Source organism: Pan paniscus, chromosome 8, assembly GCF_029289425.2.
Source record: "Pan paniscus chromosome 8, NHGRI_mPanPan1-v2.0_pri, whole genome shotgun sequence".
Lineage (NCBI taxonomy): Eukaryota > Metazoa > Chordata > Mammalia > Primates > Hominidae > Pan > Pan paniscus.
In genome coordinates this window covers 32,939,726-32,967,285 of record NC_073257.2, presented here as the reverse complement: position 1 = coordinate 32,967,285, position 27,560 = coordinate 32,939,726, and the positions used below count along the sequence as shown (strand labels likewise).

At 37.1% G+C, this 27,560-nt stretch overlaps 1 protein-coding gene across 1 annotated transcript in view; it reads right to left on the bottom strand.

The window, feature by feature from the left end:
- Positions 1–8,136: 8,136 nt before the first annotated feature.
- PLXDC2 (plexin domain containing 2) overlaps positions 8,137–27,560 on the bottom strand; it is a 470,362-nt gene continuing 450,938 nt past the window's right edge. The window contains exon 14 of the mRNA XM_003806690.6: positions 8,137–10,384. Within this exon, the coding sequence (XP_003806738.2) occupies positions 10,268–10,384 (117 nt within the window). The 3' untranslated portion in view covers positions 8,137–10,267. The remainder of the gene's footprint in view (positions 10,385–27,560) is intronic.

Sequence of the window (27,560 nt, the reverse complement as noted above, 5' to 3'; positions counted from 1 at the left end):
AGATTGATCTACAGCTGATTTAAAAGCTGTGTGATTGTCATTAGCATATTTTCCTTTAACATATATCTGAATAAATGTCTATTGAATTATTTAAAGAAATGGTACACACTAGATCATTTTTAAGAGCATTGGCCTAATGTTTTTCTATTGTTAGGGAAGATTGCATGATTCACATTAATAATTTTTATTTTTTTGGCATCATAAAGACAATTCACACCATTTAAAATTGCACTTCTGAATTTACTCCACAATATCAAAGTTTAATCAGTACAGTCCAAAAGACCTATACAGAGGTATGATTCTTAAAAAATTATAATTGAATTGTAAAGAGCCAGTGCTCAGGGAATGCCACTGACAGGAATTCCCGACAGCTCCAGTCATTGTGTGTGCTTCTTGGGCATGGATTCAGGTCTGTGCGTACTCGGTGTTGTTATAAAGGTAGTCCAAGAGTGGAGGATTGGGAAAAGGGGAAGGAATATTCAGAATTGGAGACATCTCGCTTTACACATTCCACATAAATTACCTGAGGCACACATCCAAAATATCCTGAGAATTAGATACAGCCATTTTCAGTTTGGAAGAAGGACAGAATAATAGAGAACCTTCTGGAACTTATTCAGAAACTCAAAGGAGTTCATAAAGCAAGATTAGTGACAGAGGCAAGAGCTGAACTGAAGTACCTTGACTTATTCCAGCACTAGGATTTAAAGCAGCAGCTAAAATCCCATCTGTCTGATCCAGGAGACTTGAACGCTTGGGCACTGTGGCTGGGAATAGGGGAAAAAGTCTCCATCCCATTGCCCACACACTGTGCAATCCTGAAATCTTTGTTTTCTACAGCTCCCTCTAGCTAGTATCAGTTTCCACATCGGGGTGGGTTTAGAAGCAAAAGAACTTTCTATCTTGCCATCAGCCTTGCGCCTCTGAATTCTGCACACAGAATTTTTTCCACAATGGGTAGAACCTTTTGAACACTAATGGAAGAAAGGAAACAAAACGTATGTTGAAAGACAAGGTATTTAAGAAATTAAAACAAAATGCTCATTTATTGTTTTTAATATGTAGTCAAATATGACAGCAGTCTTACGCAAATAGCTCCCTCCTCCCCCTTCTAAAATCCCAAATTTGTTGACTCCTACTGTAAGTGAAAAACATGGTTTGCTTCTGAAAATAGCAATCAACAGCAAAAACACAGGTAACATTTGGTCCCCACCAGCTTCCACACCTTTAAAGATAAATTGTGTCACTGAGGCAGTCAATACACTAAATTTCTTATCAAACTATTACTAGGGGAAAAAAATCAGATTTCCCACACACTGTAAGCAGAACCGAAAGAGCTGCAGAGAAACTTGGTTTAAGAAGCTGTGTGAAGAAAACATTAATGACTTATTGCAATCGTAATAATCCCCAGGTAAAAGATGGATGTCAAATTAATGGACTGTAAGGAAATACACTCAAACTTAGGTCATTAATATTACAGTGAACATAATCAGGAAGCTTGCAGAAGTATGTAGCATCTCTGAATTATTGAATCTGAACAAAGGTTTCCAATAGAGGTCACACTCTTTTTGCTCTCAGACACCATTAGTGCAAATTCAGATACAATCATTTTTACATTTGCAGGCTCACGTACGTTCAACAGAAGGTCATCGAGAAGTATGGGCTGATTATTTTAGCATGACAGAATGCAGGCTTGGAATTTCTCCTTGACATGGCAGAAGAAATAGGAATGATGCCCAGAGGACTGGAATAAATTCAAAATGCTTGGTTTTCCAAGTTCTATTTTAATAAACTTCGAAAAATTAACCTTTCCCTGAAAGACACGTCCTTGGTTTGGCACACAGGGCTTTCCAAAACAGTGAGAAACGAACTGGCCATGTGCTGCACTCACACACATAGTCATTCTTTTTGCTTGGGGTTGACTAGGTTCATAGGGCCAGATTTTCCTCAGTGTTCTCTTGTAGCAGCGCCGCAGTGAGCTTTGTGATTCTGACAAAGGGTGCAATTATATCCACTTTGAAATGCATTACAAATATTCTGCATGCTGGTGCAACTGGCATAAAATCTGGAAAGCCACCGCCACCCCTCCCCCCCACCCGCCGCAAGAAGTGCCCAATTTCTTCTCTTTTCACACTTCAACATTTCAAATGACTACAAACAGAATTACCAGAAACAGTAGTAAATTCCTGGCATTCGAAGTTCCCATGATCCCAGCTGGCATATAAAAAAGACTCTCTTCTTTTTTTCCCCTGAAAATAATGTACTCTCCAGGCACTGTTGAAATGCTTCAAATCAGGCAAATGAGAGATTTGTTTTGACCAATCAATGAAAAGACTTCCGCCTCTTCTCCGTGAGGGCCCCAAGACTGGGTTACGCCATACACAAGATGTCTGTTTCTAAAGAGACTTCACTGATTTCCCTAAAATGATTTTAACATTTCTTTGCAAGTGAAGCTCTGATGTTGCCTAATGTTATTTTCAGAGTAGCCTGCTGCAGGATGCTTAATTTGAGTTTTTATTTCCCTGCTATAAATGTGACAATCTGAGTATGTTTTCATTCAAACCACTTTGAACATGGTGGCTGAGGCTTCACCACAAATGTCCAGAAAATAGCACTGGAGTCTGAGTCCTGAGATGGTCACACCTCAGAGAAATCCAGCTCTGGGCCCAGAAAGGAAAGTGCCATCTCTTAACCTTTCCTCAGGAAAATTATTTTATTGATTTTTTTTGCCTTATTTTCATGCCTTTTAAGTCAAAGGAAGATAAATGGAAAGTCTCTTTTTGGTCATTCACTAATTCTCTAGGGCAAGTCACATAATTCTCTAGGACAAAGGCCTCCATGATGTTAGGATGAATGCCATAGAAGAGGTATGGGGGGTGATGGCTGCATTTTAGACTAATCATAGGCATATCCTTTGCTTCCTCTATGTCAGGGGTCTCAGCATCGCTTGCAGAATATGTGCCCCAGTGTCTGGATGTCTGAATGACCTAAATTTGAGCTGGTCATCAATGAATATTTATTAGCACATTGCTCTTAAGAAGTTAATAACTCGGCCAGGCACGGTGGCTCAGGCCTGTAATTCCAGCACTTTGGGAGGCGGAGGTGGGCGGATCACCTGAGGTCGGGAGCTGGGGACCAGCCTGACCAGCATGGAGAAACCCCGTCTCTACTAAAAATACAAAATTAGCCGGCTGTGGTGGCATATGCCTGTAATCCCAGCTACTCGGGCGGCTGAGGCAGGAGAATCGCTTGAACCTGGGAGGCGGAAGTTGCAGTGAGACGAGATCACGCCATTGCAGTCCAGCCTGGGTAACAAGAGCAAAACTCCATCTCAAACAACAACTAAAAGAAGTTAATAACTCTACCTAATAGCACATTTAGATTTTTATTTTTTTTTTCATGAATCATCTCCATTCACTCACTCTTAGGTTTATACTTTCCCCTAAAATTCCCCCATGAAACTTCTAAAATTAGTTTCATGCTATGTATTTGTTTGATAGGCACAGAAGGTTTACAGCTGCATGGTCAGTAAGCGATACTTTGGTCATGAATATATATACATATATATTTGCAATGCTGGGAAAAAGAGAGACTGCTGTTAAAAATCAAAATTCTCATGGAATGAAGAGAAGCCACTGAGATTTTTTTCAACCAGAATGAAAATAAATAAAATATCACTATCTGCCAAATCAAAAGCTTTTATGTTATTCCATTATGAAAGACATTTATTGAGTAATTTGCAAACGTTAATAAGCCTTAGAAACTAGGAAAAGCTGAGTACTAGTTTATGACTTACATTTAATTTTTTTCCCAGCCTTTTATCCTGGATTTGAAGTAACACAGAATCTTTCAGTGTCAACAGTGAGCTGGAAATTAACCTATAATAACAAGTTTTGAGCATTTTGCTTCTCCAGGCAAAATTTGGTCACTCATAATAAATATATTATGAAGAAGCCAATGATGATGTATTCCATAAACTTGTTATGAAAAACTGACTCCAGAAATTATGTGACTTTACTTGAATAATTACCATTTTACTTCTCTACAATAATCATTGTGAGAGCAGTGGGCATTGGATGGTGGAAAAGTTATTCCAGACAATAATTAGGCAGATGTATTACAATTTAAGTTGAGGCTAGATCAACTTAATCAAAACCTTAAGAAGTAATACCATGTTATGATATGACAATGGTAGAACAGGAAATTATAGACACATTTGAGGCTGGAGTTTTCTGATTTCCCTGATTGTCTTATGTCTGGGATGGTCTAATAAATGACATAACCACCACACACACCTAAAGTGCAAATGCTTTTTTGATACACTGGTGTTTCTGAATACCTCAAAACAGTGATATTAATAATTCAAAACCCAATAGAAATATTGGGTCAAGAAATCAAACTTCAACTGTTGCATCTGGTCAGTAAGACTGCAGTGAACTAGAAAGTATTCTTAGGTCAGGGAGAATTTTGAGTAACTTTTTTTCTCACAAATAAAATTAACAGGTCTACAGCACAGACATGCAGTGATATATTATGTTTCAGACACATTCTTCAGGCAAACAGTTTTTAGTTCCCATTTTAAGTAGAATAGAAAATTGGAGTTGAAAATTGATAGAGTATTGTTGATCCTATCTACTTGTAAAGTCTGATTTAGGGATGTTATTGTATTATAATGATCAGTTACATGCCTGGACTCTCACTACTGTATATCACAAGTTACTAGCACAGTCACTTGGTTCCAGTAGGTGTTCAATAAATATTTCAGTGAACTGAACAGTTAAATAAATGAACAAATAGGGAGATGAATCAAAGTGCTCTGTAAAATGTAAAATGCTTCACAAACATAAGGTAATAGGAGTATATAAAAGGTAACACCACAGACCTCGCATTATCTGCCCAAAAAACCTTATAAGGACAAAAATGTTGTAATAGTTTGAAGAGCAAATAAAAATTGCAATTATATATGTGGTCAGAAAATCAGCTATATAGATCATTCATTTTCAAATACATTTGGGAAGAAATAAAACAAAGGCAGAAAAATTTTAAATGGCCAAAATAAATTGTATTGCTAACTTAGATGGCCACAGATGGGGGCAGGGGTGGAGAGAGGAGAAACTGAAAACACCACAAAGACCCCGCAATGGCTAGAACTTGAAATCTCTGGATATTGCAACAATAGCAGCCTCCTTAAGTCAGCAAAAAGATAAAGATTGATCCAATGTTCTATATTACAGAACAGAGCAGATCGTCAATATAGCAAATAAAGTTACCGTTGAGTGGACTGCGCTGTCTAAGCTGCTTGGTTGGCCTTAAGTGCCGACAATTAAGAGATGTAGGCAATGAGAACTGAAACAAACATTTAAGTTCAAGACCCAGTTTACTGACACTGGGACTATTACTATATCTCTTTGGGCCTCAGTTTACTTATCTGTAACATTAAGAGGTTGGATTACATGATGTCTCACGATTCTTTTTTTTTATTTAGAGATGGGGTTTTGCTCTGTTGCCCAGGCTGGAGTGCAGTGGCATGATCATAGCTCACAGCAGCCTCTAACTCATGGGCTCAAGCAACTCTTACATTTCAGCCTCCAAAGTAGCTGGGACTACAGGCATGGGAAACCACACTTCGCTAAAACACACACACACACACACACACACACACACACACACACATATAATTGCTATCATCTCTATCAAATATACATATATATTTGATATATATGTATATTTGTGTGTGTGTGTGTGTGTATATATATATATATGTATATTTGATAGAGATGGGTCTCACTATGTTGTCCAGGCTGGATCTGCCATGATTCTGGCATATGACGCTGATAACAAAAGTGGGGTTGGAGGTCGTGAAGTAAAAGCAGCAGTAACTTGGAAAATACCTAAAGAAATACAAACCAAAAGAACATTTCACAGGAGGAAGAAATTAGAACCAGATAATCTAGTTTTCAATTAGTCTTATTTAAATATTAATTTCCTATCATAAATGAAAGCATCTTGAAGCGATCTGTGGATCCTGGCAAAACCTTTCTCAAGTGGGCAATAGACACTAGGGACGTGATCAAATTTATACTCCCTCATGAAGATGTAACATAAGAATCTGTTGCCAAAAACTGATAAATGATACTAACCTTAGAATATGTATCTGGATGTTGGCATAATTTAAAATAATTTTATTCCCTTTATATAGTCTGCATGTGCAAAGGTTTACATTAAGTTCCAAATAGTTTTATATTTTAATGCCATAGCTCCTTACATTAGTGTTACAGTGATAAAATAAATATGAAATTCTTTATGTTTGAGATAGTGCCTTCTAAATGGAAGCCTCCTTTTGCTGTTAAGTGTAAAATAGGAAATCATAAGAAACTAGAGAAGCTAAGTGGCTCTATGCAATAAAGAACTGAGCCAGTTGAAGGATGTTCATAGGCAATGTTGGCAAAGAGTGGATAAATACATGGGATGGATGTCATGTGGGACAAATACTAAAGGAAATATTCAGATGGGCAGAAAAGAAACTGAAGCAATTTTGCCTTGTGTTTTGAATGCATTGTCTTTTTCTCAAGATACGTGATGAACTGATTACCTTTGAACGCTTTTTGCACTGATGAACTATTCTTCCTTTGAATGCTAATTTGTGCTGGTACTCGACCAAAAGTCGTACTTTATATGGGTTACATTAACATAAGGTTTTTAAGAGTCTGCACATCTGTACCTTTAATCAGGTTGTATAATAATCTTGCAAGAAAGACAGGACAAAAATTGTTTTTCTTTTCCAAAATTGCAAATTGAGACTCAAGGAGGTTGAAGTGATTTTCCCAAGATAACACAGTGGGGATTTAAAGCTGTGTCAGCTTGTATTTTTTTCATTACTCCATAGGGCCTCTCTAAAATCAAAAATGCTTGGATATGCCCAGGAGCTACCAAATCTTGTTTCTTTCCTCTTCTTCCCTTTTCTTCAAGGACAAGGAATTCAAATGAAACACAGCACTGTCCATTAAAATTTTCTTCAACCACGGAAGTGTTTCTTGTTATCCAATATGGTAGCCACGAGCCAGGCGTGGCTATTGAGCCTTTGAAATGTGGCTGGTGTGACTGAAGAATTACATTTTTAATTTAATTTTAATTAATTTTAATTTCAAAAGCCACGTTGGCTAGTGGATATAATATTGGACAGCACAACTCTAGAAGCTACATATAAGAGATTGGCAAATGCCCTTGATACCTCAAACTAAAATAGTAATTGGGGGTCAATTGCACTTTTAGTTTTCTAGGTGTTAGTATATCTTGAAGTCCAAACCCTTCACACACAAGCCACCATTTATGGTCAGTGCCATCTCTTGGGCTTAAGCCATTTATGCCTGAGGTTGCAATTTTTTGAATTTTTGCAACCAGACCTTGGTGATGACCTTGAGCAGTAGGCTCTAAATAACTCCCATAAGCTTAGCGTTCCAATAATGGAACACTAGACATAAATGGGTCAAGATATTTTTCTTGAGTTTCAGTATCTTTACCTAATCACTGATCATTATTTTTACAAATAATTAAGCTGAAATAACTAAATTCCTCTGTAGCACCATTTATCTGATTTATCCAGAAGTTTGCATCTCTTTGTTATCTTTAATTTTTTGTTATTCTATTATGTTCATAGTATATTAAGTAATGTACAGTTGCACCTTCTCTAATACATAATTATGTAAAGTCCAAAGCATTGATGACCATTTTGAATTTTCAGAAACTGTGTGTATGTTTTCTCAAATGGGAACAAGAACAAACCAGAAATATAAAATAGAATGAGAGTTTCATGAAAGAAAAGGATTTAGCTAACATTTCCCCTTACCACTAAAGAATTCACACACCACACACTTCTCACTACCTTTAACTCTTAGTTCTGTTAAGAAGTTTTCCCACACTCCAGTTTCAAGAAGTTTTCTCTATTATTTGGTGCTTTGGTTCACTGAAGAATTCAGTGTTTATGTTTTTTTACAGAATTATCAATTGTTTTGAATCAAAACAGAAAATTGATTCAAAATTGTTTTGAATCAATTGTTTTGAATCAAAATAGAACGCTGAAGGGTATAAGAATAACATTACTACTTGAGAATTACGTAGTACTTAAGGGACACAAACTAAGAATACACATGCAAGATTTATATAACTGTCAAACAGTTGCTATTGGAAGCCACAGCTACCACAAAAGGTAGTGAAAGAAGCATCATTTTATCCTAAAAGGAAGTCGTCTATGTGTTCCTTATGCATTTGTAGAATACCAGTTGCACCAGTAATATTGGCATGTCATTTGGTTATTGCTGTCTCACCAAACCTACTCCACAAGAATAAGCGGGGATACTTCACATAAACCATACATAGCTGCTGCAAAGAGATTGTCATCACAATCCTTCAATCACCTTGCTTTTCAAAATTTTTTTTAATAGTTAACTAAGTTAGGAAAAAGTTACCACCTTCATCAAATACTTAAAATTGTAAAGCAAAATATATGGAATAGAAAATGGCATTCGTTCACGTCAGACACTTGTGATGATAAAGTATGGTACTCTGTGAGTGGACTGATGTCCAAGGCAGATGTGTACAGATGCTAAACTGTTGGGAAAATGCTGCTTATGAGACATCTCTGCTTCTTGAGACCTGAATCTGCAAATGTTGAGCACTGTACCTTACAAAAGCCAACAGTTTCTTGGCACAGAGTGTAAAAGTTTCATGGGTTAGAATGTTGGTGAAATTGTACACTCAGTACCTGAATTTAAACTTTAGGAGCTCAGTATGTATATTAACCACTTTCCTTCTCAAGGGATGCCATTCCTTTCTTCATTCATGAGGAATTTTCAAAATCAGGATTGTGATTCCAAGGCAATCGATATCTCCATTTAAGGAGCTTTCTGCATCCACTTTATTTAGCCAGAGAGGGAAGGGGTTGACATAAACGAAAAAGTGGATCAAATAGTCAAGAACATGATGGGCGCGGCAATGAACTGAACCACTTTTGCTAAGTGACAGAAAAATATTCTAATATTAAGGATTATTTTACAACTCTATGGAAGTAATGCAGTGATGCATCTTGCATCTGTTTTGTCTTGATGACAAAACGCACTCTTAGAGTCACAAGATCCTGCCTTGTGTTAGTTATAAACAAAAATATATTTATATATATATATTTATGTAACTACTATGTGCTTTAAAGAAAATTACTGTATGATTCAGCAGGGTTTTTTCATTCTTTCTATCGCCATGCTGACGTGAATGGCTTCTTAGACAGGAATCAGCAATGAAATGGGTCTTTAGTACTGAAAAGGCATAAAATTAAAAATAATCATATGTTTAAAATCCCTTAACATTTTTGTTTCAAAAATGATTAAGGAACTCTTCATACTGTTTCCTTTTGTTTCCATCAGCCCAGAGCAACTGTGGTTTCATGGGACTTCACAGTTGGGGAATGGAGGTAAGGCTTCCATAAAGCATAAATCAGATGTTTTTATGCTGAGGCAGGAAAACAGAAAGCCCCATTTGCCACCCCCTCTTCCCAAATCCTTAGCTAATTGTTCGGAAATTTTGTCACAGCTCATAGAAAGGTCATTCATTATGAAGGAAGAGGCAGACATGGTTTGAACCTCCTGTACAGATAAAAAGATTCGTTCTGTAAAGTGATGAACTTGTTGGTACAGATGGATCTAGACCAGAAAAACAACATCCTTTTGCCACACATCTGTTTTGAAAATGTAGAAAATCTCTTATTTTGTGTTTGTTCTCACTCTTGCATGGGCTGTTTTTCTTAGCAATCTTGAGACATTCATCATTGCTCTTTTGAGTGAAAGGGTTCAGGCTTTGGAAAACAGTTATCTTTGAGACATCAGAGAACATTTGAACCAAAGGTGTCGATCCCTCATGAACTAAAGCTTTATTATGTTTTTTTTTTCTGATCCCTTTGCAACCCTGCACCTAAGCCAAAAGCATTATAATCTTGTCATACTTCAGATAAGTCCACGGGAGATGTTCCGAGTGAACTATAGATGACATTCCACTAGGGAATTCTACGTTCAGTGTAAATGGTATCTTGTATAAGTCTTAGTTTTTTGTTTACCCTTTGTTTCCTGGGCTGAGCTTGTCCAGAAATCTTGTCTTCTTCAGGCTACAGCAGCTTAGAGCTTGTTTGTGTGTCTGTGTGTTTGTTTGTCTTAAAGGTATAGGCAAAATTTTAGTCTTAACACCTGTAAACCAGTACTGGTGTTGTTCTGTCCTAGAAATTTTAGCACTGCTCTGATACAATAAAGCCTTCTTTCTCTCCAACTGGTTCAACTTCAGCATAGGCAGGATGTCCAGAGCCTCTTCTAAACTTCATCGCAGGCCATCTGCTTGGGCGTCTCTGAAACAGAAAACACAAAAATAAAAAATGTGCGTCAGGGTAAGATTCTAGCACCAGAAAAATCTATTTGCTAGCTATTTTAGATTAAATGTTGAATTAATTAACACGTTAAATTATCTCTTATTATAGCTACAGTCAGAATTAAGAATTCCCCTTATCAACCCCCCAAGCCCTGAGCTTGCATTTCCAAGATGGCGCTATCTACCCCTGTCACAGGAAAGACCATTTGTCACACCTGCCCTCAAAGGATTCAGAGCTTCTCCCAAGCAAGGTTTAATGCCTTATGCATATGTCTGAAATGCTCAAATATAACTAGGCAAAAAGGAACTGTAATAAAAAATATTTTTTAATATATGGGCACAGACACTCTCTCTTCTCTACAAGTCAATACTGATATCACTTCATTTTGTTCATTAATTCACTCAAAAACTAAGGTCAAAAAATTCTGCTGTTCCTAGAAGGGTATTTTCAATTAGGCACCAGACTTCCTAGCAAATAAGCTAAAAGAAATATCACTTAATATCTTAAGAAATTATTTATTTAGTTAAGCATACCCATCTATGATTTCTTTGTGCTTGAAAATTAAAGCTGTTATATCCTAAAAATGGAATCTATTATCAGAGGGTGTGGCCAATCATGAGCTTATGAAACAAATATTGTACAATAGACACTAGTCCTAAAATACAGGTTATTTGTATTGACAAAAAGAGAGCATTTCTTCTCAGCACTCCATCCATCAAACAAACCTGTGATTTACAAATAGATGTACTGAAATGAATTACTGGGTTATCAGAGCAAAAGACACTAAAATGCATTTCACAGCCATAGTGACACTAGAAACTATTACTCCATTTTTCAAAGTGCCTGCAATTTTGGGCTAAATAAGATGATAAATATTGAAGGAAGTTCATTTCTATCTAAAGAATTCTAATGTAAAACAGGTTATATATCAGTGTACATATACTGGCATTTGGTATCTTTCTAGATTTTCCAATTACCTGCCAATGTCGATTGTTAATGGCTGTGAAAGTTTTTCACATCAGGTAGGGATGACTATTAGCTCTATATTGTGTAAAAAAAAAATCAAGGTAATTACATTCTGCCTACTAATAATATTAAGTGCTATCTCTGTAACATTATGTGGTCAGAATGCCTTAAATTTATTTGCTGATTAAGTTCCATTAAGTGGAACTGAATTATCCCTATTTTCCAAAAGAAGAATTTAAAACTAAAGAGAGGGCCACACAGCAAAACAATGTGTCTGTGGTGGGGCTGAAATCATCAACAATGGAAACATACTAAGTACCTCTAGGGAGGTGGGTACCATAACTCATGGTTATGCCTGTTTGTAGGGTAAAGATGACATGTTGCAGTGCTCACTACTTATAGCCCCAACTCTGGTTTTAGTGACTTCACAGCTGAGCTTCTTCAAAGCTACAGCTTCCCTGGGCAAGCAGCACCAATGAGATTTTGCTCTGAAATGCCACCTTTCCAAGGCCAGTTGGTAGCAAGAACAACCCTGCCACCTAGCATGAATTTACAGTTACATAAAGACATTGTGCTATACTGTTCACAGTAGCCAAGATTTGGAAGTAACTGAAGTGTCCATCAACAGATGAATGGATGAAAAAAACGTGGTACATAAACACAAAGGAGTACTCTTCAGCCTTAAAAATAATGAGATCCTGTCATTCACAACAACATGGATGGACTGGAGATCATTATCTTAAGTGAAATAAGCTAGGCACAGAAAGGCACAAACATCACACGTTCTCACTTACTTGTGGGATCTAAGAATCAAAACAATTAAACTCATGGAGATAGAGTAGAAGGATAGTTACCAGAGGCTAGGAAGGGTAGTGACAGGGTTGGAAGGAGGTGGGGATAGTTAATGGGTCCCCCCAAAAATAGAAAAATGAGTAAGACTTAGTATTTGATAGCAGAACAAATCTAACAAATGTCATGTAGCTAGGGTTTTAAACATTTGATCTCATTTTGTATTCTTTTATAATCCCTTCACATCTCAGTCTTAGCCATAACAACGCCAAGCAAAGAGTAACAACTTCACCAAAATTCTCCTTTCTTTTTAGAACACTTTCATAATGAGATAGGAGATGTCATCTCACACTGCAAAGCAATTACTTGATTGTGAATAAATGACTTGATTTCTCTGGGCCTTTGTTTCTTCATCTGTGAAATAATAGCTAATTTGTCCTCTAAAACCCTAGGATCTTTATATTTGCTTGCCTGAGATAATTGCCTTTAAAGTGGAGAGAAGATCATAATTTTTAAAGAGAACCTTCTGTGTTGAGGTTTTTCTGATCCTTGTCCCTTCTGCCTCCTTCTGCTAACTTTTAGAATTCCTATATTTAAGGGAAATCTATATAAATCGGCCCTAACTGAAATTAATTTTCCATGTCAGTCTGCATGTGGTCAGATTGTTCTTTATAAATGAAAAGAATGGGACTTTTTTTTTTTTTTTTTTTTTTTTGAGATGGAATCTCGCTGTGTCACCCAGGCTGGAGTGCAATGGCAAGATCTCAGCTCACTGCAACCTCCACCTTCTGGGTTCAAGCGATTCTCCTGCCTCAGCCTCCTGAGTAGCTGGGATTACAGCCGCCCACCACAGCACACGGCTAGTTTTTGTATTTTTAGTAGAGACGGGTTTCACCATCTTGGCCAGGCTGGTCTTGAACCCCTGACCTCGTGATCCACCCACCTCGGCCTCCCAAAGTGCTGAACTTACATTCTTTAACAGAATAACTGAATATTTAGTTAGCATAGAAAAGTCCTTAACATCTATGCCATAATAGGAGCCATCTACCCAGAGTACGGGGAAGGGCTTGGATGGAAGGATCTGAAAACCTGAGCCTCATGTCCAGCCCTGTCACAAACTTGCAAGCATGACTGCGCACAGCCAGGGATTTCAGAGAAGGGATATGCTGTTCTTTCTCAAGGCCTAGACAGTTCCAAATCTGTGTTCTTTTTAGAATGGCTAATTCAAATTGTTACAGAAACTCATCAAGGCCACAGGGTCACTTGCTAACAGGGCAGGATATATGCTGAAAATTGAAGAACTCAAACCAGACTGTAATGTTAATTCATTACAGAGTTTCAGGATGTAATGTCTTAAAACATTACTGGGTGCAATGCGTGGGTGATTTCTAATTTCATTTCTGAGAATTATTTATGTGATTAATCATATTCAGAAGAAAATGCTCACAGCAATAATGTTGGCACTGGGGTTGGCTGTGCAGTCAGGAATTCTCCCTAATTCTTGCTTCAGTACTACTAATTGAACAGTCATCCAGGTCTGACTCAAAGGTCTGCGACAAGATAATTAGCTAAAATATCCACAAACAAACCCGGAGGGCACCCTCAGTTAGCAGTGTACACAAAACCGCAGCTGGAGACCTTTCTTCGAGTTCAGAGAGCAACACAGAGAGGGTTTTGTGTTGGGTTAGATGAGCCCTTGAAAGGAAGTTACAGGCATGAGTATGAAAGAAAAGGGACTGATTTTGAAAGTAAAGGCCCAGATAGAAAACACCTGTGGTACATAATGGCACTTGTCAAGCAGTCGATTAGAAATTTCTGCCATTTTGGGGCTGTCTTCCTCCATGAACAGTGAGGGAATAGAAAGAGGCTGGGATCACTTCCCAGTGTAGGACTTGGGGAAAGTCACGTCTTGTTACTCAGTTTCCGAATCTAAATGAACGAGAGTATTGTTTTTCAAAAAAACCTACCCTTCCTTCCGTTTTTAAATTTTATTTTATTATTATTATTTTTTGAGATGGAGTCTTACTCTGTTGGCCAGGCTGGAGAGCAGTGGCGCGATCTCAGCTCACTGCAACCTCTGCCTTCTGGATTAAAGCAATTCTCACATCTCAGCCTCCTGAGTAGCTGGGATTACAGGCGCCTGCCATCACGCCGAGCTAATTTTTGTATTTTTAGTGGAAACAGGGTTTTGCCATGTTGGCCAGGCTGGTCTTGAACTCCTGACCTCAAGTGATCCACCCACCTCAGCCTCCCAAAGTGCTGTGATTACAGGCGTGAGCCAAAGCGCCCGACCCTTCCTTCCTTTTTAATTTTTAAGCCATGGACTCTTTTTGTTTTCTAATAAAAATCTTACCTTGAAGCCCAGAGTGAAGCACACAGGGTCGGTCTCCTTTAATTGTGGTGTACAGTTCCTTGCTTGCGTGCGCTCCCCGAGCCCTCATGGAGTTTATGAATCCTATACTTTCTAAAACATGTGTTTTGGAAACTATAGAACTAAATCTGCGTTTCTCAAACTTGCCTGGCCACACGAATCACAAGGGATCTTGTTAAACTGCAGCTCCTGATTCAATAGATCTCAGAGAGGCCTGGTGGGGGGTCTGCGTTTCTCACAGGCTCCCGGGTGATGTTGAGGCTGTGGATCCACACAACACATTTCGAGGAGCAAGGGTGATGATTTTCTAAGGTCTCTTCTAACAGAAACTCCTCCAGGAGCCAGTAGAAAAAAAAATATTGAACCTCAGCCTTCCTTGTGTCTCTGGCACACCTTCATGGGAATTGAAGGTTTGTTTTTGCACCCAGGTCAACCTTTCAATATTTAGCTTCGACAGTTTGACTGTCCAAGGGAAGGAATTTTTTTCTCTCTATTTCATTCTTTGAAATACAATTTTTTCTCTATTTTCCTTATTTTGTGTTGAATATTTCTTTAATCTTAACAAGTTAAAGATTGGATTGCCAGATTTAGCAAATAAATGACACACCCATAAAATTTGGATTTCAAATAAACAAGTCATTAAACATATATATTTAGTTGGACATATACTAATTAATGGCTCTTTTTTTTTTTTTTTTTTGAAATTCTGATTCACATGAGTGTCATGTATTTTATTTGTCAATTGTATCTATGGGGAAACACAATGGTTTTGGGTCCTGGCCAGGGAAACCAGCAATCTAATTAAAACAAACGGCTCCTGTGTGTGGCTGTATCTCTTTGCTTCATGAAATGTAGGTCACTTTTTCCTTAAAAAGAGTAACTCAAATTGATCTGTTGGTCTTCTGGTGTGGTTGAGAATTCCAAGCAGGAGCATTCTAATTGCTCGTGTGGGAAGCAAAGCCTGGGTGATCTTTACACATTTTCTGCTCGCCCTCTTTTGATTCTTCCTGGTGTGGAAGTTGCCTTATTTTCCTGCGTCAGCTCATCTCTAGTCTCCCGTTACTACCTGTCATTGATATGTTGCCTTCATTCCAGAACTGTCTTATGGATGATCTTCAAGGATTAGTTATAACCATAGTCAGTTCATGTGCAAGATGAAAACTGTTCCCAAGCATATACAGATCAGCTCTCTACTAGGGTTAACATAAAAACATACAATTTGTGTGATTTTCCAAAAGCTAATACCTTTAAAGTACAAAGTCAATGATTCTCCAATGGCTGAATAAATATCTTTCAATCACACATTGCAAACACTTAATGTGCATTATTTTCTTTCACTGTTTAGTCTAGCTGACTAAAAATAAAAATCACCTGGGGAGGTGCAAAGACTATCCATTTATCCATTTCACATATTTCCAAGAACACTTTCTTTCTTTCTCTCTCTCTGTTTTCCTTCCTTCCTTCTTTCCTTCTTTCTTTCTTTCCTTCCTTTCCTCCCCTCCCCTCCCCTCCCCTCCCCTCCCCTCCTCTCCCCTTCCCTTCCCTTCCTTTCCCGTCTTTCTTTCGAGACAGTATCTCACTCTGTAACCTGGGCTGGAGTACGGTGGCATGATCAACTCTCAATGCAGCCTCAACCTCCTGGGCTCAAGTGATCTTCCCACCTCAGCATCCTAAGTAGCTGGGACCACAGGAGTGCACCACCACTCCTGGCTAATATTTTTTAAATTTTTATTTATTTATTTATTTATTTATTTAGTAGAGACAGGTTTCACCACATTGCCCAGACTGGTCTCGAACTTCTAGCCTCAAGCAATCCTCCTGCCTTGGCCTCCCAAAGTGTGGGGATTACACGCGTGAGCCATTGCACCTGGCCATGCAAACTTTCTGAATACCCACCTACAGATTACAAGTCACTTCTATTTTTCCTGTGCTGTTTCAGATGTTTCTTGGTATTTTATCAGTATCTCTTGTCACATTGTTTTCACATATTGTGGTTGTACATGTGATTGAAGGGATGTAGTCAACATACATATATATATATGATATGTATATATGTGTGTCTATGTATGTATATCTATCTATATCGTGCTCTATGTATATGTCCTAGAAGTCGAATGTCATATTCTGTGAACTCTGAAATATGCACAGCAGTGGAGTATTGAAGCTATCTGACACCAGGAGTGAATCCTTTTCATAACATCTGCTCCTCTAGAAGACAGCATTATTTTCAGTAATAATCATGAAAGGAAATTAATAATAATGGCTATAAAGAAACACAGACAGAGAAAATTTTCTTGTTTTGAACTTTGTCGATATACAATCATGCCAGTAAAAATCATTAAAAATAAAAAATAAAATATTGCCATAAAAAAGGGGAAACAGAGTGAATGAATGCACTTTTTGGTAAGAAAAAAAAAGGGGCATATTGCCAAATGAAGAATTCCACAAGGTTCAGAGAACGATTTGTACTTGCAATGGCAGAATTGAAGTGCCTTAAGTTCTGTTTTTCTGTCTTTACAACCACAATGCTATCATTCTTTGTTTTGAATCTACTATTTTAACACAGATATGTAAAGTACCATATAGGTTGAAGACACCAGTGTGCCCAAAACAAATGCAATGGATTCCAAACCCTGATTAACTTTTATTCTCTAAATGAATGCATGTAGCTGAGTTCACTGTTGGGAGCCAAGTGTGTTACTGGGAGTTCTCTGAATTAACTTCCATGTGGAAGGCAATGTTTACTAAAGGATAAGTAATAACATTGGACTAACTTGAAGCTTATTTATTATGTCAGTAAAACTCAACAGTAAGCGAGCCCACTCTTTAATGCTTAGATCAGCAAAAGTTTCTTTCAGGGAGGAATATTTTATCACTAACAGAGTTTAGAATTTTTAGTACACGGTGATAATAACAAGCCAATTTTATTTGAGTCAGTTTTATTATAATTTTACCATTCTCTCAAGACGATGCAACCCCTTTTTACCTGTACTTGGGAACAGATAGCTTTGATCCACCATAGCTGGCAAAGTGTTATATACAGGGAGATTCACAATAAGTGTGTTCACTTGCACAGATCTTAATTATAGTTTATGCTGCCATGAGAGGCATGGCACTCAGACTCATGGGTGACAAGCTCTCTTTCTTGAATTTTTTTTTTTCCTTTTTTGACTTCATTTTTTTAAATAATTACTTTTTATTTAAAATAAATAAGCCCTCTTACTCACAGGGAAAATATGAAAGTAAACTCTGTCCTCCTGGTCTAAGACAGAAACCACATTCAGAATATGTTCATTTAAAAAGGAAATATTTGTTGATTATCAAACAAATCTAGGTACTTCAATACACATTGTTTCTTTGAAAAATAAAGACTGAAAGGAATAATTCATTTCAAAAAGTCACAGGTTAGAAAACCAATTTTCCTTCTGAGGCTCATTTTAGCAAATCCTCCAAGTGTTCCCAAATCTTTTTAAAAAGCTACATCCCCTGAGAAAGGGCCCTTCCCCTGTAGCCCTCTTGCTCTGACACCAGCAGCCCTGCACCCTTCCCACTATTGGCCACTTTGTTGTTCAAACCGAGCATGACTGTGTGATAATGCATTCAGTCATCCGATAAAATTAGTATTTGCACAACTTTATGTAAAACAGTACTAAAGATAAGGCATTTGTCTTATTTATAGGGAAAATAATATATTTGTACATAAAAACTTGAACGGGAGCTAACCAATGAGATTTGAGAGTCAGCATAATATCCACTTCCATCCCTTCTACATTTCTCCTTCTACCTCACCTCGAAGCTGCTACCTCCAGAGCCTGGCTATTACATGGCACTGCACTATGGTGGAAGATCACATCTAATTAGCCTCTGTAGTTCACCCAGGCTTCACTTAGCTTCCTGCCAGCCTGCATTCCATAGAGGGCCTCTTCAGTCAACTTACTGTCTGTTCTCTCCTTTATCTGACCATCAATTCTGGGTAAGTTTCCCCAGTCCTCAGCACAGATCCTTATCTTCTATATTTTTCTATTCCAGATCCTAAACAGAACCAACTAGTGGAGAAAAAAGTCACATGTTCAGGTTCACCCAGTGTCAAAGAATCACACTCTAATTTCCATTGGAAAGTCAGTGATTCATTTACTCTTCTCTTGTTGAATTCTTTTGATACACCCAAATTCCATCTATTCGCTCTAGCATCCAATCCCAGGGTGCACTCTCTCAATTGTCTATTTCTCCATCTATTTTTACTGAGCCAGTGAAGGCGTTTAGAAGATGCTAATCCCTTGCCCCCATCAATGCTTTTATATCTACTCATGTTTCCTTCATATCTGCAAAAGTCTTCCTCAGTTGCATAGTTAATTGCTTTCCCTGCTTAATAATACTGTCTCTGCTATGAAGTTACTTCATTTCTCCCTCCTCTCCAAGACCCTTAAAACACCCCTTCCATTGTTTCTTTACCTTTTGCATACACCAAACATCAGGAAAAAGCGTTTACTTGATGTTTCTTTGAACTCTCAATACTATATCTCTCTGAAATGTCTGGCCCCATCAATTGCCTTCATGGTACAAAACCATTTTTCACCCTCAGTGCCTGCTCCCCGCTTTAAAACTGCATTCTCTAAGGTTACCAATGACTTAGTCGTCAACATCTTCTGTGACTCCTCTAGAGCACTTTACACTGCTGCCTGTCTCTTCAGTCTTGACCCTTTCCCTTTTGTGGCTTTCTAGGATGGTGTATTTTCTTGCATCTTGCTCTGTTTGTGTGTGTGTGTGTGTGTGTGTGTGTGTGTGTGTGTGTGTGTGTGTCTGTTTTGTTTTTGTCTTAAAGGGTCCCCTTTTCTGATTCACCAACATTAACTGTCAACACGTCCTAAGGTTTCGTGTTGACAAGACCCAACTCTTTATTCTCTTGGGTTTTAACTTCTACTACTAGTTCCATATTTTCTCACCTGATTGTTTACCCATATCCATTCCTTTTTTTTTTTCAGTTTTTTTTTTTAAGATACCCAATTTCTTGACCATCAGCTCAAACCAAACCCGCCTAAAATCCATCCTGTCACTTTCCTTCCTAAACTAAGCCTTCTGATATTTTTAATTCTGTCATTAGAAAATTCAGTTTTGGCAGGGCACGATGGCTCAAACCTGTAATTCCAGCACTTTGGGAGGCTGAGGCAGGCAGATTACCTGAGGCCAACATGGTGAAACCCCATCTCTACTAAAAATACAAAAATTAGCAGGGTGTGGTGGCAGGTGCCTGTAATCCCAGCTAATTGGGAGGTTGAGGCAGGAGAATCACCTGAACCTGGCAGGCGGAGATTGCAGTGAGCCAAGACCATGCCATTGCACTCCAGCCTGAGCAACAAGAGCAAAACTCTGTCTCAAAAAAAAAGAAAAGAAAATTCAATTTCTCAGTTGCTCAGATTCTGGACTTTGAAGTTATCTTTGATTCTTCTTCATCCTACATATTCAATGTAATGAATCAGGGCATCCTCCTCACCTTTACCACTAATTTGATATAGGAAACGTTCAGAAATTGCTTACTTTCTTGGAATCTCAGTCATCCTATCTGTAAAACAGGGATCCAACAGTTCTATATTTACTGAGCTCATTGGGGAGTACTGGGAATCGAATATAACTGATTGAAAACCCTTTCACATATAAACCTTTACGCAAACAAAGACTGCGAAATTCTATCCTCTTCCTTCACATGGCTCCTGTATTAGCCTCATTCTTGTCCCTCTATAAATACCCCAATTCAGCTCTCAGCAACCACTTCACGTATAGACTACTGATAGTCTTCTAACTCCCTTGTGACCATCATTTCACTCTTCTTCTGGCTCACTCTCTACTCCTTCCCCACAACCATTTTAAACTCCCACTTCTTTTTTATTTTATGGTTTTTTTTTTTTTTTTTTTGATGGAGCCTGTCTCTGTTGCCTAGGATGTAGTGCAGTGGTGTGATCTCAGCTCACTGCAACGTCCACCTCCTGGGTTCAAGAGATTCTCCTGCCTCAGCCTCCCAAGAAGCTGGGACTACAAGCATGCACAACCATGCCTGGCTAATTATTGTATTTTTAATAGAAACGGGGTTTCACCATGTTGGCCAGGCTGGTCTCGAACTCCTGACCTCAAGTGATCCACCTGCCTCTGCCTCCCAAAGTGTTGGGATCACAGGCGTGAGCCATCATGCCAGGCCCAAATGCCTATTTCTTCATTACATCACTGATTCTCGCTGCTTATAGAATGATAGTTAGATTCTGTGGTTTGTCCTTCAAAGCCTACCATATCTATTTTCCATCTATAGTAAAGCCATTTTCAATATTTGCCCATAGATATTAACACATAGTTAAATAAGTTGATTCATCTTGACCTTTCTTGATATGTTTTTAATATCATAATATATCCCCATTCCATCTGAAAGGGTATCTCCCCTTCCTCTCTGCTTAGCCAGAACATAGCACCCTTTCAAAACCCTGCACAAATACCATGTCTTCAATGAGATTCCTCCTGATTCTCTCTCTCTTAAGTATTTTATAGCATTTGACGGAATCCTTTATTCAATATTGATCATATCTTTGATGTTCCTTTCATTATTATTGAATTCTTATGTGGCTGTTTGGCCTTAAAAGTTTTTGTGTCCTCTGTCTTTAGATGCATACTAAGCTGGAAAATATAATTACACATAGGATGACCATATGATTTATTGTCCAACTCAGGACATTTTTGAGAATAAATGGAGAAACTATTAATAATTATATCAGACAACAGACATATACAGAATGGTTCTTGGCAAAGTGGAATGTATGTTTACCTTAGTTATACCCCCCTGTAAGTGTAAAAGACTCTAGCAGAGTGTACTGCACAGACGGATTCTTTGGTTTTGACTAATTTTCTGTGACACCAGCTAAGAATATTCTAGTCTTCTTCAGCATTAGCCTTAGTTCATAATATGTTAATAATGCTTTAAGCAGCATATCTTTATTTTTTGAGCCACATTGCCACAAGTGGTTATTTTCTACCCAAATCATGTAATAATTTGCTATTAGAAAGGCAATTTACTCTAAAGAAAAGTACTTTGCAGGAGGTGTGAAAACAAGCCAGTTCACCGCTGCCTGGTGACTGAGTTAAAAGACAAGATAGTGCTGCACTGGTCATAAATATTCTAATGAAAGTCGAATGTGAGTTAGTGCTGCCTCCCTGCAACAGACTGGCTGTGTTCTTTAAGAAATTGTTCTTCAGAACAGAGCCCTCAGAAATAACGCCGCATATCTACAACTATCTGATCTTTGACAAACCTGAGAAAAACAAGCAATGGGGAAAGGATTCCCTATTTAATAAATGGTGCTGGGAAAACTGGCTAGCCATATGTAGAAAGCTGAAACTGGGTCCCTTCCTTACACCTTATACAAAAATCAATTCAAGATGGATTAAAGACTTAAACGTTAGACCTAAAACCATAAAAACCCTAGAAGAAAACCTAGGCATCACCATTCAGGACATAGGCATGGGCAAGGACTTCATGTCCAAAACACCAAAAGCAATGGCAACAAAAGACAAAATTGACAAATGGGATCTAATTAAACTAAAGAGCTTCTGCACAGCAAAAGAAACTACCATCAGAGTGAACAGGCAACCTACAAAATGGGAGAATATTTTCGCAACCTACTCATCTGACAAAGGGCTAATATCCAGAATCTACAATGAACTCAAACACATTTACAAGACAAAAACAAACAACCCCATCAAAAAATGGGCGAAGGACATGAACAGACACTTCTCAAAAGAAGACATTTATGCAGCCAAAAAACACATGAAAAAATGCTCATCATCACTGGCCATCAGAGAAATGCAAATCAAAACCACAATGAGATACCATCTCACACCAGTTACAATGGCAATCATTAAAAAATCAGGAAACAACAGGTGCTGGAGAGGATGTGGAGAAATAGGAACACTTTTACACTGTTGGTGGGACTGTCAACTAGTTCAACCATTGTGGAAGTCAGTGTGGCGATTTCTCAGGGATCCAGAACTAGAAATACCATTTGACCCAACCATCCCATTACTGGGTATATACCCAAAGGACTATAAATCTTGCTGCTATAAAGACACATGCACACGTATGTTTATTGCGGCATTATTCAAAATAGCAAAGACTTGGAACCAACCCAAAAGTCCAACAATGATAGACTGGATTAAGAAAATGTGGCACATATACACCAGGGAATACTACGCAGCCATAAAAAATGATGAGTTCGTGTCCTTTGTAGGGACATGGATGAAATTGGAAATCATCATTCTCAGTAAACTATCGCAAGAACAAAAAACCAAACACCGCATATTCTCACTCATAGGTGGGAATTGAACAATGAGATCACATGGACACAGGAAGGGGAATATCACACTCTGGGGACAGTGGTGGGGTGGGGGGAGGGGGGAGGGATAGCATTGGGAGATATACCTAATGCTAGATGACGAGTTAGTGGGTGCAGCACACCAGCATGGCACATGTATACATACGTAACTAACCTGCACAATGTGCACATGTACCCTAAAACTTAAAGTATAATAAAAAAAAAAAAAGAAAAGAAATTGTTCTTGTCAAGTTACTTGTGTCTGGAGCGCCAGTGTGTTTCTAAGTGAAGCTCAAGAAATCTGGCAAGTTAAGGTCTAATCAGCAGTGACCCTAGGAATGGTTAATAGTGAGTTATTTTCTATCCTAAAGTAATTGTGTGCTTTACTCCATATTTAATCACATGATTAAGAAACAACACAAGAGAATGATTTATGTCATCAAATCCAAGAGTGGACACTATTCATTTGAAGCTACAGAGTGATCTTATCAGTCAAACTAGGGCAAAACCACACTTACATATATGACCAGTTTCATCATATGTTTTTAATCTGTATATGTTGAAATAAAATTAAAAGTTGTAAAGAAACTTTAAAAGGCAGATAGCAACCTTTTTACCTATTTAAGGTCCTACACTGAAAAATGAGTATCCAAAATGGTGTATGTTTTTAAATCTGAGGAACTTGATTTACTTATTTTGCAATTTTGGGCACATACTGTCTCATGTCAAATCAATTCAGAGGTTGAAATAAAAATAGAATTATGACCCTGAGAAAAGGAACAATAAAGTATTAGTGTAGCAGGAAAATAAAAGTTAATATGTAATTTATAGGATCAATTATAGAGGCTTTACAGATGCATTTGTAATTATATTGTCATACAATGTTATAACTGACTAATAACAGTGTTTAATCATTCCTTACTTAGGGCTCCAGTGATATTCATTACTGTCCTTTACACAGATTCATGTAACCTCCACAAAAGCTTTCCTGAGAGTGGATTGCATTCATCCTGTGATAAAGAAGCGCTGATAACCGCGGTAATGATATTATGTGAGCCAGATGATAGCTCTGGAAGTAATCCTGTTTGCAAAACTTCAAAAAAAAAAAAAAAGATAAAAAAGCAAGATGACTGAGATATAACAATTAGAACCTACAAAAACAACTTCTTTTGTTTTTATTTTGTTCTGTTTTGTAGTCAATGGTATAATACTCAGGGGTTTGATAATATGGTTTGTGAATTATTTAGGTCATTTGTTCTTTTTCCCTTCCTCTTTTCATTTGGATAACTTAACAATAGCTCAAGAAAATTGTGTAGGAGTGGGAAATAAAGGAATCCCTCAAATTTTGCCTGAAACCGACTGGTGTTTAAAATAGCACTTTTAACAAAGTTGAAGGCTGCTTGGGAGAGTCAGCAAATTTGGTTTTAGCTCCTGGTTGAGTTACATAGAACGGTTCAGGATTGACCAGAATCACATAGTTAGTAAAAGCTGGAATTTTTGCAAATTCTGCTGCCTTCTTGGTGCTATCTTCTTCCTGCTGCATTTTACTGATTCCTGATTCTGCTTCTGTTAAGCACTAAGGCCTTTGGCAAGTCAATTCTTATCTCATATTCTCCATGTTCTTATATATAAAATAAGAAAGAGGATAGATACTGATTCTCTACTTAGTAAGAAGCTATGGCCTTCAGTCAGCCTTAACAACTAAACACTACATCATAATAATTTTTAAAAGGCAAATATTTATTTATCAATCACACCACTTTCGCTTTATGCATTTAAATCATACTGTGAATGATTCAACTAAAACATTTCTAATAAGATTTGTATAAAAATGTCTGAGCACATCAAATCAATGTTGCAATTTAAAGAGTTGTTTATCTTTTCAAGCATACAAATGTTCTTTTGGGAAAACAGAGTTTTATGTCTCTTTAGGTGAGACGTATAATGCAAAAAGTTATAAATGACTTCGTTTGATGTTTCCTTAAGTTCTCTGCTAACTCTTAACTTTCCGTCATTTCATGATGTTGTTTGTTTATTGAAGTTACACTTGGATTATTTTAGATAACGCATTTATTCAGCAAATATTTACTTAGCATTGTGCTTGCCCTTGGGGATAAAAACGATGAAATGAGACAGATAATGTTGTTCTCTGGAGCGCCTATATTGTTATTAGAATTCACCAAGAATAAGATGATATTTTCAACAAGGAAAGTCTCTCGATTTAGTTTTAAAGCCAGTTCTTAGAAGAGAACTGATCAGTCATTTCTACCTATTAACCAGAGTTCTGCCTACTCTAACAAATGAAAAAGAATTCTAAATCTCCTAATCTCCGGTTATTTACTTTTCTCACTGAAACACCATGAATTGTTTCATTTAATAAATAGACATATACTAAATTTTCAGTTATCCTAAATATATTCTGCTAAATAGCTTTTACTGATTGGGAGTAAAAATTTAAGTCCAAAAATATAATTATTTAGATTTTAAAAATGTATTTCATTTTGTTTTCCCTTTTTGGGTACTGCTGTAATTTTCAGTAAACAACAATTGTTCTTGTATCACTTTCTGTCATTACGTTTTTTTTTTTTTTCCCCAACAATTTCATTAGTTTACATTTGGGTTAGTCACTATAAATATATTTATAATCTTAATCTGCCTTTGATTTTACTTTGCTCAAAATTTTCAATGGTTTTTAATCCACCTGGTTCTCTTTCTATAAACCACTTTTTCTAAACAAAGAAATATTCAAATGTCATTATGGTTTGCTAAAACACACCCAGTCCATTGATTTTCCCTGACTTCTCATTACTCTAATAAATGTCTTATGTGACCTTATGTGCACTGGATGGTGACTACTTTCTATGTGAATAATCCCTTTTAAAATTTTCTCAATGGTATAATAAAGTAGAAGTTTATCTCTTGCTCATATCATAGTCCAAGACCAGTATTCCTTACAGGGAGGCAACTTCTTTCCATGTGTGGATCCCAGTTCTTCCATCTTGACTTTTCCATTCTCCAGGGACCATATATCCCGTTGGTGGGGCAGGAAAGAAGGTGTGGCAAAGGCACACGTAATTGTTAAAAGCCTTGGCTTAAATGTGACTTTCTGGAGTGACAAGTAGTCACCTGTCCATCTTTGGGTGCAAGAGTTTGAAAAAGATAATCTTTAATTGTGCAACTACTTTCCAGTCACAACCCTCTACTCTAGAATTGGGAACATGAATTATAGTAAGTAGTTAGCCTGCTCTTCTACAAATATCTATATCTTTTTAATGACTTACATGAGGCTCAGAGATTATAACTATGAGGTATCTAGTACTTTATATGCCAATATATACAATACTAAATGATACGTAGTATTATCCCCAGAAACATTATTATTATTTTAACATTCAATAAATGAGAGCTTAGAATGTGCATGTATACATGTAAGTTACCAATTGCTGTTTAATAAATATAGATGGAGTAACATATATTAAAAAAGCTGTAAGCATGTTCCAAACATTTCCAAAATGTTTGTTGCCAAATGAAGCAAGCTGAAACATGAGATGTGTGTTACAGCAGTAGCTACCTTCAAATGCACAAAGGATAGTCATAAGGCAAAAATGTATGCATGCATTCTGAGTTCTGGCAGAAGGCTGCACTGATTCCACCAGTGCTTGCATGATGTCTTTCTGGTCATTTTGTTTATCTGAAGCTCATCTCGGAAAGAGTTTTCAGGAAGAACTCATGGAAAGAACATTGGCAGAGTTCCTGCACATAGATAATAATTTATTTATGCCCTTTCTACTCAATGGTCAGTTTTGCTGGATATAAATTCTTGGCTGACATTTTCCATCCTTTCACATGGTTACTCTATTTTACTTTCTAGCACAAAATGTTGCTGTTAAAAACTTCATGATTGTCTAATTCAGATATGCTTATAATTCAAGTGTTTTCTTTATCTAAGTGCACAAAACTTTTTTTTGTTTTAATATCATCCAGCGACTTTACTAGAATAAGTCTTAATGCTCATTGTTTTGGGTAAATAATCTCAGGTACATAGCATGCTCTTTCAATATTTACTTTTTTTAATTTCAAGAACTAAAAATTTTTTAGTTTGTGGCTTATTTTTCTTTTGCTTTGGTTTTTTTCTTTCCTACTATCCAGATGTTGAAGCTTCTTTGTCAAACTTAAATGTTTGTCATTACCTCTCAAATATTTTTATCTGATTTAATTCTTTTCAATTAAAAAATCTACTTTTAAACCTTTTATTTCTTGTAATACATTAAAAATTGTGTTTATTTACTCTTCTATTATTCTAGATTTTTATTTTCAAAAGTATTATTTTTTTCTGTATTTCTAATTCTGACATCTATTTCATTTTTTGGTTGTTCTAATGTTAATTTGGGTTGTTCTTTTCATCTTTTAAATCACTTTCTTTATGCTTTTTAGCTAGTTTAAAAATAGTTCCTTAGAGTTTTTATTAGTTTTTTTTGAAATTTTTATTTGATGTTTGGGGGTACATGTGAAAGTTTGTTACATAGATAAACACATGTAATAAGGACTTGTTGTAGGCATTATTACATCCACCAGGCATTAAGCCCAGTACCTGACAGTTATCTTTTCTGCTCCTCTCCCTTCCACCCTTCCCCCTCAAGCAGACCCCAGTGTCTATTGTTTCCTTCTTTGTGTTCATAAG